The 15203-nt window shown below is 43.9% G+C and overlaps 1 protein-coding gene across 1 annotated transcript in view; it reads right to left on the minus strand.

The window, feature by feature from the left end:
* pola1 (polymerase (DNA directed), alpha 1) overlaps positions 1-15203 on the minus strand; it is an 83570-nt gene that overhangs the window by 3656 nt on the left and 64711 nt on the right. The window contains exon 36 of the mRNA XM_049565098.1: positions 9910-10006. Coding sequence (XP_049421055.1) covers positions 9910-10006 — 97 coding nt within the window. The remainder of the gene's footprint in view (positions 1-9909; positions 10007-15203) is intronic.

Raw genomic sequence — 15203 nt, forward strand, 5'->3', positions numbered from 1 at the left:
TCTGTTGTCCTCGGGAACCTTAAAGCCTTCATTCTGAAAGAATTTTATTTTTGTTTTGAGTGTTTTGTTATAATTTACGTGTTGTCTCACATGAGGATGTTGTGTGAAGTTCGAAATAAAAAACAAAATAATCAAATGTGATGAAGTACAGTATGATTATTTACAGTTTAATTTAATTTACAGAGCAATTACTGTTTACTGTACTACTTCCCTGATATAAAATTACATAGAACCTGAAAGAAGATTTTGAACATATCACCCCCCAAAGCTACATCACTACTTGATGTATCTAAATTGTTTTGTCTGACACACACTGTACAAAAGTAAGAAAAAGTCAAATATTCAAAAGACAACAATATAAAAAAAAGAAAATCCTCACATTAGAGAGGCTGGAACTAGTGAATGTTTAGTAACTTTGCTAAATAAATGACAAACTGATTGATACTGATTAATCAATTGTCACAGTCGTTCATCAACAAATAATCAACAATTTATTCAGCTGTAGTTCAAATCCTGAACATAAATGATAAGAGTTAAAGTGTTTTACTAAAAGCAAACAAATTAAAAACTTGTTTAACATAATAAAACGCTGGTTATTTATCTAGATCACATGCTGTATATACACACACACACACACACACACACACACAGACTGTCCATATGGCCAGTTGTCATGTCCTCGCCATCTCCACAGCCCTATCTCCTGTCTCGTCCTTCCTGCCCGCTGCATTAGTGGCTGCTGGATAAATACCAGCCCACTGACTGCCCAAGGGAACAAAGGTTAGATACACAGAGATCAACAGCGAGGCACACACACACACACACACTGAGAGAACATGCGCACAGACGATTGATGGTAGTTAAACACTAAAAAAGCACACTAACTCACAGTCATGGCGACTCAAAAACATCCATGTGACAAACAGTAATCACACATACACATAGAGGATGGTGTGGTTGACTTAAACGCCAGCAGCAACTATTACCAGATAATCCTCATGTTAGCAAGGACATGGATGGAGGGAGAAAAAGGGGAGAGGAGAGGCAGGGAGAGACAAACTAGTCTATTTATCTGGGGAATAGAAGGGGGGGTGATGATGCATGATCAAGCGAAAGCAATCATGTCATCATTTCTGAAAGGTAGGACAAAATAATTCTCCCCCTCCTCTCCTCTTTCCCCTTCCTCACTCCTTTCTCTTTTCCACCTCAATCACTGTGTGGCGAACAGATAAAAGAATGATTTAAGAGTCACGGAGAGGAAAAGAAAGAGGGAGAGACCTTGCTGCAAGTCGGAGCACAGTGGGGAGTGTAGTTCAAATAAATAGCCTCCCTTAAAGAGCGAGCGTGAGGCGGAAGGAGAGAAGAGAGGGGAGACGGCGTCGCTGGGAAGGCCGAGACGTGGAGGAAAAAGGAGCAGAGAGGAAATAACGAGAGAGAGAGGGAGAGAGGGAGAGAGCGATGACGACTGGAGTGAAAGATGGAAAATGACGCATGGATAGAAAGCATACCGTCGACACAAATGTAGCTTCAGATCCCCCAAAAACTTTGCCTAATTGATTGCATTAGACATCATCTCTCTCATCCTCACACACACACTCACACTCGCACGGACACACACACTCACGCGCACGCACGCACAGTGAGTGTATCAGGGGTTATCTTTGCTCTAACTAGGTGTTGTCACACACTCGCGCATACTCTGGCGGTGCTGGGCACGAGTAGATCGGGGCTCTGCACGCTCTAACTAGGTGTAAATACAATAACAAGCCTGTAATTAAGTGAGCATGATGAAGTTAATGGAGATCGGCCATTCCGTCGGCCGCCTCCATGAATATTCCATTAGGCTGGTGGCGACGGGCAGCTGGAATAGCAGTTAATTTAATCACCACTCGGAGCACAGGGAAACTTCTTTGTGTGAGTGTAATTGCACAGAATGAATAATTGATTTGACAATCGCACCCGCGGATTTTGCCACCCCGCTTTGTATCGCCGGAGAAAGGGAGGGGAGAGTGGAAGATGAAGAGCGAGAGAGAGGGAAGAAAATGGAGAGGGGAGAGGAGGAAAAGAGGAGGAGAGACAGAAGACAGAGCGAGAGGGAGAGGAGTGGGAGGGTAGAAGAGGACCGAATGCAGAGTGCTGAGAGGTGGCGGGGAAGCTGTCGGTAAATGGATCATTAGAAAAGCGCAGCTCAAGGACAATTTATATTTTATCAATGCGGCAAAATTACATTATTGCTCACACACGCAATCATACTGCCCACACTCAAGATTGAGACCTGGAGGGGAGGGGTGATGGAGGGAAGAGAAAGGCAACAGATAGACAGAGAGGGAGGGAGGGAGGGAGGGGGGAGGAAAAGAGAGAGCAGAAGAAGAGAGAAGAAAAGTGACACGAAATGATTTGAAAGTCATTGATACGGGATGTTCCCAGCTAAGGAACGGACAGCATGTTTTTTTCATCGTGTGTGTGCCTCTGTGTGTGCGTGTATAATCTATTAGAGATCTCCTGCAGCGGATGAAATTACCTCCATGTTTTACTCAGTTGCAGCAATCAGGCACAAAAATGCAATATACATGTAGATAAGACAGGCTTGCAAATGTGTGCGCGCGCACGCGCACGCGCACGCACACACACACACACACACACACACACACACACACACGGTGTAGTGCTGCAGGGCGCACACACGTTCAAGCTGATCAAATTACATTCGGCGCTGACTCGGAGATCCTTTATGTCAAGCTATTTTAATTGAATGCGCTTTAGTGTGTATGTTCAGTACACATGTAAACATACACATTCTGACTTTTCTGAATGGCCAAATGGACAAACCATAAACACCCAGATATGATCAATCAATACGGCTTTACAGCTACTGCAGGATATCATGACGGACTTTTATCTTTAAGCTCATATTTCTGAGTTAAGTAAACATTAACATATGGGGCTGGTGATTTTCTACATTGTGTCAATAATTTTTATAAAATTGTATCGGCCTCTGGCTCATAAAGGAGCCCTTGATTTGTTTAGGCAGATCTGAACACAGCAGTTGCACTTTGATGCATACCAAAAGAGCCACAGCTAGACGCTTCTGAGGAAGTGGTCTCAGTCCAGGTCAGAAACAAATTCTGGCACGGTTCATGAATGGTGTGAACAAGATCCAACCACGATTTGACTCAACAAGAAGGTGATTACTGCAAGTTTGGTAGCTCATTGGTTATACGTGTCTGGAGTGAGAGCGCCACTAGATGCATCACTAAAAGCTCAGGTAAACTGAACCAAGGGGAAAATGCAACAAGTTAACAAACTCATCCACTGACTCGTACCAGAAAAAAATAAATTGTATCTCGGAAAACGCCCTCAGTCCCCAGCATTCATTCCTACTTAACACAAATATCTTTAAGAACATGTAAAATTCTATATTTTCATATTTAAAAAGGCTAAATAATTCCCTACAACAGTTGGGCACTGTACATTTTGGCAAAGTTACTCAGATAAAAGGAAACTGTGCATTTGTTGGGAACTATTTTCAGCTGTGTTCGTCTTTTTTTTTTTAATGGGACTGGTTGACAGAAAAAAAAAAAGTTTAGTTTGGACAATGGACTTTTAATTCTTGTGTCAAAACTCATATACCAAGATCACTGATGACCAGAATTAACAATTTATGATCTTAAAAAAGTGAGCGTAATGTCTAACCAGCTCTTCTCGAAGCAGACGAAGCTTTATACTTCTTCTAAAAAGCGCCATCACCACCAGAAAGACACAACAACGGGCCCCATTCATAAACAGTGCGTATCACAAATCGGTGCTTAAACCATGCGTACGAACGTTTCAGTAGAAATCGGGGATTCATCAGTATTTCCTTAACTGAATTTATTTCTACTCTGCAAACAAATTTAGAATTGCCTCAAAACCATATGTGCTCACAAATGATGAAGACTTGGCTGTCTCAGAAAATGTAAATACGCAACTTTTAACAAAATGCATAACATATTAATACAGTCATTCATTTCAAGTCTTCACTAGGCAATATTTAGAATTAATAATGTACTAATGGACTGGTCGAATGTATCCAATGACTATGAAATTGACAACCTTTTGTCCTCGTCAATTATTAATTCATTTTTTTTTACTATGAACACAGAATGTCCCAGTTCTTGTTTCTGTTTTTCTTTAATAGAAATTGCTCATATGTGCATTTGTAGCCAGCTGCTTAATTGGTAACCTATTAATAAGCAGGGTATTTAATAGATTCTGATCTACCTCCAAGCAGGTGTTAAGATGACACATCTAACCTTGCTGGAAGATGTTGCAGTTGGTGCCTTCAGGAGAGAGCGCATCATCAGAGACTGGAATGTTTGAGCATGTTTAACAAAAAGTGACGAACGGTTTATCAACTGTTTCCAACTGCCTTCACATTCACAGGTGCTCACTGAAGCTCCAAAACTGGTGTGTCAGTGCGTTAAAGGAGCAATAAGCGAAATTCATCATTTCTAGATTGAAGGAATTAAAAAATTGCTATGTGAAGAACTAGAGGTGTAATTTCATCTGGAGTATAGCATGACCTCACACACCCTCTCTCTGTGTTGATCTCCAGCCCACTGTTTACAAGCCGGTCCGGCTGCGCGTTCATGTACGTTCATGTGTATCCGCACCTCCTCCCCGCCCCTCTCGGAGCCCTTGGCCCTCCCTCCCTATAAAAGGCTACAGCCAGTGAGCAATGGCAGCGCATATTTTCCAAATGAAATGGCAGAGAGCGGAACAAAACCGGGGCTAACCGGTGCTTCCTCCTCAGGCTCCACTTCACTCAGCTGCCCCACAGATCCACTGCCTCTCCCACTTTAACCTCAATAGCAATCCGGAACTAGCTGGGAGCGGCTGGCGAGGCATTAGCCGCAGTATGACCGGAGGGAAGCACAGCCAGTTAGCCTCCGCTAGCTTCCCAACTAGGCCTGGCTCTCTGTTTGGATCCAACCGGAGCACCGAGCCCTGGTGGCTCAGCAAACCTAGCGGTGAAATGATTTCGCTTTTTGCCCCTTTAATATGTTCATAGAACAACTACCAGGCAAACAAATTTCCGTGTTCCACTTATTAGTAAACGAGACCCAATGTGTGCTGATAAATCTCTATAGGTATATGGCCACACTCCCACAGGGACAACACAACAGAGTAAAGTAGGGTGTATAGGATTGTATGTCTCCTCCCTGTAATCTGAGCAGTGTGGCCCCTGGGTGTGTAATGCAGTAATATGGGGTATTACTGCCCCAGGACCGAGGGATAACACCTTAAACCTATATTTTATAGCAGCATGAGTGTGTGTATACATGTATCTTCCTCTATTTGAGGGAAGCAGCGGCATGAGTGTGTGTGCAGGATATCAATCATTTAGTGGAGACACTGGTTTGTCACTGTTACTAGGCAAGATTGACTGATATAGTGACACATTGTAAACCCTTTATCGACAACAGTGACCAATACCTGCTGATGAATGCAGAAAAACATCCCTGCTATACAAGCAGAGTGATTATACAGTTGTCATGGCGTTGTGTTGTAATGTTTAACTGTAACTTTCAGTGTATCATGTACAAAGAGTGATGTGTTTGACATTATTGAAAACACACTAAAACCCAACTTACATCAATCTGGTGTTGCTACACATTTTTGTGTCTGTCACTGTGACACCAACTTGTTGTGACTGTTAACTCTGCAGAGTGCTGGGCGGTGCTGGGTACTGGGTGTTTCAGCCACACATTCTGTCTTTCAAACAGGTTTTTTTGGGATGATGTAGGAAAAGTGAAGGTCTTGTGTTTGGAAAACCAAACCATCAAACAGGAAGGGTGATGATTTGATGGACTGGCCGCTCAGGGAACAGAGGGAAGCGGTTGCTTCTCAACTGCCAGAGCCCGTAACAAGTAAACATGATGGTGTCTGAGCATGGTTTAGTGGTTGAGACCCACAGATGGTGGGTGATCCAGTCCCTCCAGGACCTTCTGTCCTTTGTCCCTCTCCCCTGCCCCATGGCAATGGCACTCGGTGATGGCAGTGCCCCTCCCCAGCAGGACAAGACGACATGCCACACTGCAAAAGCCATTCAGGAATGGCTTGGGGGAGGTGACAAAGAGCTCTAGGCATCGATCTGACCTCCAAATTCCCCAGATCCACTTCAATCGAGCACCTTTGGGGCACACCGGTACCCCAGAGGTCCTGTGTCCTCAACAGGTCTGGCCAGGTCTGATCCACGGCCTCTGACCTGTTGAGGCATTGACATAGGGCCTCTGTGGGTGCCCTATGGTCTCTGACACAAGGGTGGTGGATCCTCTAAGTCCTTCAGGACCTTTGAGTTAGGAGGTGGGGCACAAACACCAGATCGGCTACGGCTGCCCCTTGAAAGTCGGAAATTCGAATCATCAGTCTGAGACTCCGCAGCAGACTGAGATTGCTTCAGTGCTTCAAGTCGAGCTGTGTGGGTTTTTTTTTTTTGGCTAGTCAGTGTGCTATGCCATGTTGTTCTAGGAACATTTTAGCCCCCAGATTTTGCTGCGGAGTGAGTGCTCTTGACTTCAGGCTCCTCTGTGGTACGAGCAGCAACAGACATGATGCAGCAGCACAGAGGAAGAGAAACTTTCCACCGTAACACTCCAAGACAGCATTATCTTCTCTGCTCTGCTTGGAAGTGGTGAATCAAAAGCCCACGGACACTTAATACAATGCAGTCTGTGGCTTTTGTTAGATATCTCGTGTCAACAAAAAATGTTGCAGATTTCCAATCCGTCGTTAGTGCAGATAGCTTGTTAACTATATTACATGAATGCCACTGTCTCACTGAACGTCCCGCGGAGCCCCATTCAAACTTTAAAACTTAGAATAGGGAATATTCATACTCAATGGCCGAATCTGATTTGACTGACAGAATTCTGACTCAGGTACAGCGCTAAAGGTGACGTCCTGAGCTCTCTGTCAAGTAACATTAGGTTCAGGAACTTTACTTTGAGGGGTCTTGGGAACCACTGGTCTATATTATTGTCTGCACGGTGTTCAACGTGTGTCTAATTTTGATATAGGAAGTGGACAGACAGCACATGAGAAATATCTGATTGCTGGTGAGCACACAAAATACGGCCGTCACAAGAAAAGATGCTGAACTGCTCCACAACCACGAACATGCTGTTTACTGAACACTATACGGTGTGCTTTCTATATGTACAGTAAACTGTATGCACATATTTCCATTGTTTAACCACCAGGTAAAGAACATGCCGTGAGGAACAATATAAGACTGAAACTCAGAAGAGAAAGCCTGGTGTAGATCAAAAACACCGCAAAGCTCGGGAACATAAAGAAAGGCGGAGGCCAAAGAATTGATTGGCGATGATTTCTTGCATCTGGGCAAAGACAGAAATAAAAGAAAGCAAAAATGGAGGCTATAATCATGTTAGTACTCCTTCGCTGCCCCCCTCCCGCTACGCAAGTCCAATCCCTCCATTTCAGCTCCCTCCATCTTCTGAGTGGTCATCTGTTGATTACACGTTATATTTACCTCTGCTGTCTCACTCTTTCTCTGCCTCACTCAGGTCCTGACTGGCACACACACTCACCGAATCCGGGCATACATACATAAATAACATACATACATAAATATTTAATCAAATAAATAAATCACTCGGCCCGGCGGCCCTTTCTAATCAAGTGACATCAATCAGGGAGAACTATGGGTAAAGAGGCCTTGTGGCTGACGCCTACTGAGCGCGCCCAGAGCGCTGGAGTAGCGTCTATTTGAGTCCAAGGGGGGAAATATACGCTCCATGTCCCATTATAGGAGAAGGGCTATCCTTTCGTCAGCGCACCCATTACTCCCCCTATCATTTCCCCAAATCTAAAACCTGTTTTCAATCAACACAGCCAAACGAGTGCCTGTCCAAGAGAGCGGGGGAGAGAGAGAGAAAGGAGAGAGAGAGCAAAGGAGAGAAAGCGGTAGAGATGGACAGTGAGGGTAAGGGTAGAGGGAGAGCGATGGAGGGCTCTTTCCTTCTTTCTTCCCGTGATTGGAGCGTTTTGCATTCTGTATGTGTGTGTGATTGAATCCGTCTCCTAAATTAGGGCTGTCGACTCGAGGAGCTGAATGTCCTTAACCCCCCTCCCCATATCCAATGCCCATACTCCGCAACTTGTGTGTGTGCGCGTTAGTGTGTGTGTATGTGTGTGTCACATCATTGGTGAATACTATAAGTGTAGCCTGGGTAAAAGGTTTACTTTGAGCCATTGATTGCTAATGGTATGTTGTATGTGTATTTGTGAGGAAGCATTGTTAGGACATCAAAATTCAAACTTCAATAGCCGTTCTAGTAACTTGATTTCAGTTCCAAAGGCGGTGCTGCAGAATAATAAGACAGCGAAAAAATGAATAAAATGATAGAATTGTAAAAAAGCCAGCCTGTTTTCACAACTAGCACTGCACAAAACTTTGGAAATCAATCCTGTAACAAATAGAAAAGACTTCTGAAAGTTAGGTACAAGACCTTACGTTAAGCACAGAAACAGGCAGCATGTATAAGGGGTGTAACACAGAAGTCACAGTTCGTTGCCAGTTTGGTTCAGTGAAAAAAAAACACAAATGCATAAGGATATGGGTTTTTTTTTTCATTTACTTTTAACTCTTGCTGGTGAGTGAGAGAATTTTGGAAACTATTTTAATTATTAAAATAAAGCTTCTGTATTACATTGTACAAACACTTTCCTAAAAGGCAACAAAATGGAAAAGCATCTTTTATGACATGAAATTGCCTTTAGCAACGATTTGAACAAGAACCTGTGAAGAAAATGTGGCGGCAGGACACAGCTGTGGCAAGACAGAGGAACTGGGGCACACAGAATCATTTCATAACTCAGATAGGTCATGTTCAACAGGTCAGATAGTGATATTTAGGTGGATGATGATGATGATGATGATGATGATGATGATGAAGAGGAGGAGGATGTGGAGGACAGAGAGGGTGTACAGCTCCGTCAACACATTCTCACTCCAACCTCGTCACATATAAAATGTTTCGTCATGGACTTTTGACGTCCAGATACGATGTGCAAGGTACCCTGGGAGTGTTGGTTGTTGATGCTCTGGGACGCTGTGTCAAGTTCTGCCTGTTACATGCATTGTCTTCTTTCAAAATAAAAAAAAAGGGAAGTTTAACAGTTACACGCAGTCTCTTTCAAAATAAATGCACTATGTCAGTACAACGCCGCAGATTGACCTCTTTTTCCTTCAACAACAAACATGTGGTTGGGTTTAGGAAAAAAGAACAGGGTTTGGTTATATAATCACCACTCTCCTGGTTGAAAGTTGGTGTTTGTTGGACTGATCCACCACCGCTCCTACCCACTCTACATGGACTTTCGCCGCCTTAACTTTCGTTCTTGTCCCATTCCCCCCGACGCTGCCAAGCACTGATAAACTATAACAGCATTCATCCGCGTATCATGCCGACGTTAAAGGACAAGGAGCTGTTTGTCTGTCATCTCAGTGATCAGCACATCTGGGTGATGCTGTCGGTGGAGCAACACCGACACACCGTCTTTGTCTAATACACTACTCTCTCTCTGTTGCTGTTGTAGCTGAACGGAAAGCCACAGACGGGTCCTCCAGCTCTGCTGATTCATTTGCGCTCATGATATTGTAACTGACTTGCATGCCAATGGGTTTGTTGTGCTAACATCAGCACATGCTCTTAACGGCGTAAGACTAAAGGTTTCTGGGCAAAAGTTGCGCTTGTGAACTTTGGTTCCGCATTACATGCATCAATCAACATGCCGTTTAGTCAGTGTGTGGCTGAGAACACTGGACTTTCACCCCTGTAACGTGATGGTTTGACACAATTAAACCATAACAGCCCTAACGTGTGTGTGTGCATATAGACTTACTTTTCTCATCACCCTGTAGTACTTTGGCGACTGCGTGTTCCCAGTCAAAGATGAATCTGTAGAAGCAGATCTGGTTGTAAAGGGCCTTCTCGGAGTACTGTAGAGAGAACACACAAACACAAAGCAACAGATTTAAAAATTGGTGCTTGGACAAAAGCACAAGGTGAACGTATGTGTAATAATAACTTTAACAGATAAATTGTATTTAATGCGAATGAGTCATGTCTTGGCCGATAACTTCACCAAGTAATAAGGTCAGTATTGGTGCCAACACTGATCCAGTGCATCAGATCAATGCCTCTCTACAAGAAGTGCAAACAAAATGGTTGCAAAATGGCTGCAAATGCCACCATGGCAGGCAGTCACATCTAAATAGACTGTCAGGGCTTGACGCTAACTTTTTTCCCAAGCAGCACATGTGCTCCTAAGTTGAGAAAGTAAGGAGCACACAAAGAACTTTAGGGACACAATGTAAATTGATCAAATAATGTGTTTTCCGTAATAAACGTGATGCAAATAGACATTTACAAGCAAAATTATGTAATGAATTTGTATACAAAATGTACAGAAAGGTAAAATCATCAAGTTTTGAAAAAGTATTGCAATTTAATTTTGTCTTTAATGTTATTATCTTATATATATTATCTTTGCAATATGATTATCTTATATAATGTTATTACTATCCTAAAATATTCTCCAGGTCCTCTGAAACTCTGTAGGACTTAAGCCTCTTTCACACAGAGCGCGATTTTCGCGGCGCCCACCGTGGGGTAGGGCGCAGAGGAAGCAGAGAGCAAGGCGCGCAAGACAGGATTTGGGGTACAGGCTCGTTCAGGAGCTACAGCTCAATGGTGACCGCTTCCGGGTCTACTTCAGGCTCTTCTCTGCTATTGGACGTGCTGAGGTGTCGTCAGAGCGCGTTGCAGTGAAATTAAAAAAAAAATCAATTTGAGTGCAGGCTGGCGGCACGCAGACGCCATGGCATCAGCTCGGCAGCGGTAGCACATACACAATGAATGGGTTCGTCGGCGGAGGTGTGCGCTTTGCGCACTCTGTGTGAAAAGGGCTTTATTTCCACCCTGCCCAGCAGCGGTACCATGGTGAACGGTCCCTAACTGCGGGGAGAACGGAGCAGGCTTCACCAGAGGTCCGCCGCTTTTCCCGGTCCCTTGTCTCCGCTACACTTTGACTTATTTCCACCCAGCCGACAGCCTGGCCGTGGAGAACGGTCCCTAACTGCGGGGAGAATGGAGCAGGCTTCACCGGAGGTCCGCCGCTTCCTCCACACTTTGACTTATTTCCACCCAGCCGACAGTTATATTCATTGTGCCGACAGTGGTTTGGAAAACCGCCCATAACCGTGTCACACGGGGAAGAGGGAAGATAACTGCAACATTTGCGGTTAGATTATCATATTTTTTTATTGACAAAAATATAGGCTGCTTCGGCTGTTTTTTTATGCGCACGTGTGCCCCTAAATATTTTTTACAGTTCGCACACACCTATTTTAACAGTATTATCTACAGATGTCCCAACTGTACAAAATTTATTATTTTACCTCTCTTTCTCATGAGCAAAGCATTCTGCAAGTTCCTCCTTTCTACCCGATGCTGACCGGTGTATAGTGGTTAAAATGACAAACGTTGGCAGCGGGTCAAATCAGCTCTTGCTAATTAACGTCAATTCAGTGAGTAACTTGATAACAGGCCAAAATTAAACTTGGCTGTTGTCTGGATTTTGGGTTCTTTGCAGCCGCAGTCTGTCCTCAGCCAAAGACTGTTTGAGAGAAAAGTAGAGTCACTCTGTAGCACCACTGTACAACGATAAGGACTGTTTTTGTAGTTCTAACAACAACAGAGTGAGAGTCTTCACGTCAGGGTCAGGAGTCACATTCTCACAGGTAAACTTTCATTCATATCGTAACAATTTATCAACTTAATAGTTTTAAATCAAAACTTTAAGGACCTTCAATATTTGGATCATGTAGCTTGTGGAAAAAAAGGTGTGCCAACTTCAGAAGGATACACCTTTTATTTCCATGAGTCAGCTACGTATTTAATCAACATGTACGTAAATTTAAGTATCAACTCAGACTCAGTATCACAACTCAGCGAGCTAAAACAGGAGCCATAAACTGTTTATTTTTCCTCATTTTCACTTGTGAACTTCAACTTCAAATTATGTAACACAAGGACAACAGCTCATTTAAGCTCAAATTCCATTTATCTGTGTAACTACAAGGCTAGCAAGTAAGCTCATCATACTGGATTAAGGCATGTAGAGCTACAACTCTTTTAAATAATTAAGAGCTGATCAACAGAGAATGCAGATTATGCAGGTTGCATCTGAGGTTGTTAAGCAACCTTAACAAGCATCGTACCATAGCCCGTTTATCTGAAATCCTGAGTTGAGAGCTGATCGTCTTCCAGGCGCTGTTTGTAAGTGTGTAGGCCTATCGTCCGTGGACAAATGTAAAGCTCTGGCAGCCCTACACCAAAATAATAAACTTTTCCATAGTTACCACAGACTGATATTTCCGGAAAAAGGGAAAGATGTCTGTCGGCTGCAACTGGTTGTTCGTCATCTAATGACGTGGTGCATGCTGCTGGGTTCCAAAAGTTGAACTCTATCTCGGGGTGCAGCCATTATACCATGAAAAAAAGGTGCTCAGGAATGCGTGTGCACCTTGACAGCATAGCTCTGACGTTTAAACGCGCATCCTGCGCATCTACATCGAAAACATTGAATTTGAGGGAACAAAAAACACGGCATGTGTACGACCCCTAAATCTGCTTTTGCTGCTGGATGCTGGATTATATTAACGTTACAAACAAATACATCTTCAGTTCCCTGGAGTCAACAGGCACCAGCGGACAGCCTACAGGAACAGCACCCCTCTGCAACTGCATTGCAAAGTGTGTAACCTTTATCACTACTAATGTTACCACTAAAATGAATACCTCCTCAAGGTGCCTTTTACCAGTGTTTCTGACTGCAAGTGGCCGTGACGAAGGTGTTTTCAGGGGCAGTTTGAGTGATTTGGATGCACCAGGCAATCGCCATGATGCTTTACTATTCACCCTTTCTCTAACTGGGAATGTTGGTATCAGCAGTGGTAAAAGACGGACCTGTAACTTCTGTTTGTATGAGCAGTTCAAGAAAGCAGCATTAAAACAGGCAAAGCAATCAGCTTGATCCAAACAGGCCAAACTTGTGTTTCAAACTCCCTTTGACCTCATTTAACATAAACACATACAGTCACCACCTGTTGGATACAGTTACCTCACCAACAATGCAACTAAATCATTATATTTCCTCTTTGTATAGTTATTAATCTTCATTATTTTGGTCTAATAAGAGTGTTTAGTCGAGATCATGACAGGCCAACAGATTAATAAACCTCTTGTGTGAGTGTGAGAAACAGGAAGACTGAATGTGACTCTACAGAAGCGCACTCAGCTCATGCGACTATACCTCTCTGAAAACATCTCCCTTCCTCTGTGTGACACAGTAAAGCAAGAAAACAAATTTGCTTGCTTTGTTAATCTCCACTGCAATTAACTGGAGCCACACGACAGCCTGCCAGAGGGAGGGGGGGGGAGATGGAGAGGAAGAACAAGACAGAGAGGTGGGAGGGAAAGAGGAGAAGAGGAAAAAAGAGAAAGGGAGAAGATACAGAAAGAAGTGAGAGATGGTGAGAATCGGAGACAGTGAGGAAGAGAGGTAAAGAAAAGAGGGGATCAGGCCTGAAATACCCTCCCTCATAATAGTTTGTTGTGATAAGCCATTGTGAGAGAGGCATGCGAACAGCCGAGGCTGTCAATTTGATTAGCCATTATACTGCATGTTTAATTGCAGTTATTGGCTCGTCATTTCCCTGCTACGCTGGAGAGGGCACGCTAAGCCCCGACCCCACACTGCCATCAGGTGTGTGCTGAGTGCTTTATTATTACCACCAGGAAGAATCCCCTGACAATTCCTGTGTGTCAGTATCTGTGTGTGTGTGTGTGTGTGTGTGTGTGTGAGAGTGAGAGTGAAGTGAGTTTGTGTGTGCCCATTATACCTGCCAATCGGCAATGTGCGTAATTGTAATTTCGGTTTTTACTGCTGTGGCGTAATCAAGTGGCAAGAGTATCTAATGCAACTAAATGCAAACTATGCGATGTGTGAACGTGAGTGTGCGTGTGTGTATGTGTTTAATGGCTTTCTATGGCTGCCCACATGGCACACACAGCTGTTGACCGTTGATGCACTGCCTAGTCAACAACCAAACCATGCACATCCCATAATGGAGCCTCGGTTACGGTTGCCAAGGTTGAACAAGCTCGATCGGCACAAACACTGCACACCACTTCTTCCTCTTGAAAATAAAACACACAGAACATGTGCACACACACACACGTTCAAACAATATAATGCTGATTGTGGGCGGGCCAGTCGCTGCATACTGATTGACTGACAGGTGTCAAAAAGGCGTGGCTAAAATGTTACAGGGTTGTTATTGAATTTAGAGCCCCTCAACCCCACCTCAGTCTCTCTCTCTCTCTCTCACACACACACACACACACACACACACGCCTACCTCGTCATTCAGCTCGGTGCTTTGTTCCTGCACTGACACCATTTCAATTTGCTCCACAAATCTGCAGCATTTTCAGCCTGACTGCCTAAGGAGCAAACCAGCTGTGAAATTGCCTCTCTCCCGGGAGCGTAGGACCCCCCAGCCCCCACCTCGTACCCCTTTGCTCCTTTGCCTCCCTCTTCCCCGACTGACTCCCCCCTCCTGACACACATATACACATCCTGGGCGTATGTACACACACACAAACACAGTTAAGCCAAAAAGGGAAAGGGAAATGTGTGTGAGAGCAGAAAGAGAGAATGGAGACAGGATGTATAGAATAAAGAAGAAAAGTAAGAAATAAGAAAAAGAGGCTAAATCACGCAAATTGATCCAAATCACAGAGCAACAGTCTAAAATGGCTCGCACAATGAAACGAGCACTCAAGACTTCCTTGGAGTCTTAAAAACACCTGTCTCCATCTTTTAGGGGACACACACATGCACACACATCCGACCTCCAAAGAACTTTTGCACACTATACTGTCGCTCAAGTACACCAGTGAAGCAGTTAATGAAAAGGTAGTCAGTCAGACAATATGTGTCTGTGTGTAAGCGAAGAGAGATGGCACAAAAACAAAAACACACAGAGTTTTATAGCGGATGGAAAAGTGTGCACGCCGCTGAAAAGCTACAACCATTAAATGCCTTGACATGGATATGGCTTAGAAGAA

The sequence above is a fragment of the Epinephelus fuscoguttatus genome, linkage group LG21, assembly GCF_011397635.1.
Source record: "Epinephelus fuscoguttatus linkage group LG21, E.fuscoguttatus.final_Chr_v1".
Classification (NCBI taxonomy): Eukaryota; Metazoa; Chordata; class Actinopteri; order Perciformes; family Serranidae; genus Epinephelus; species Epinephelus fuscoguttatus.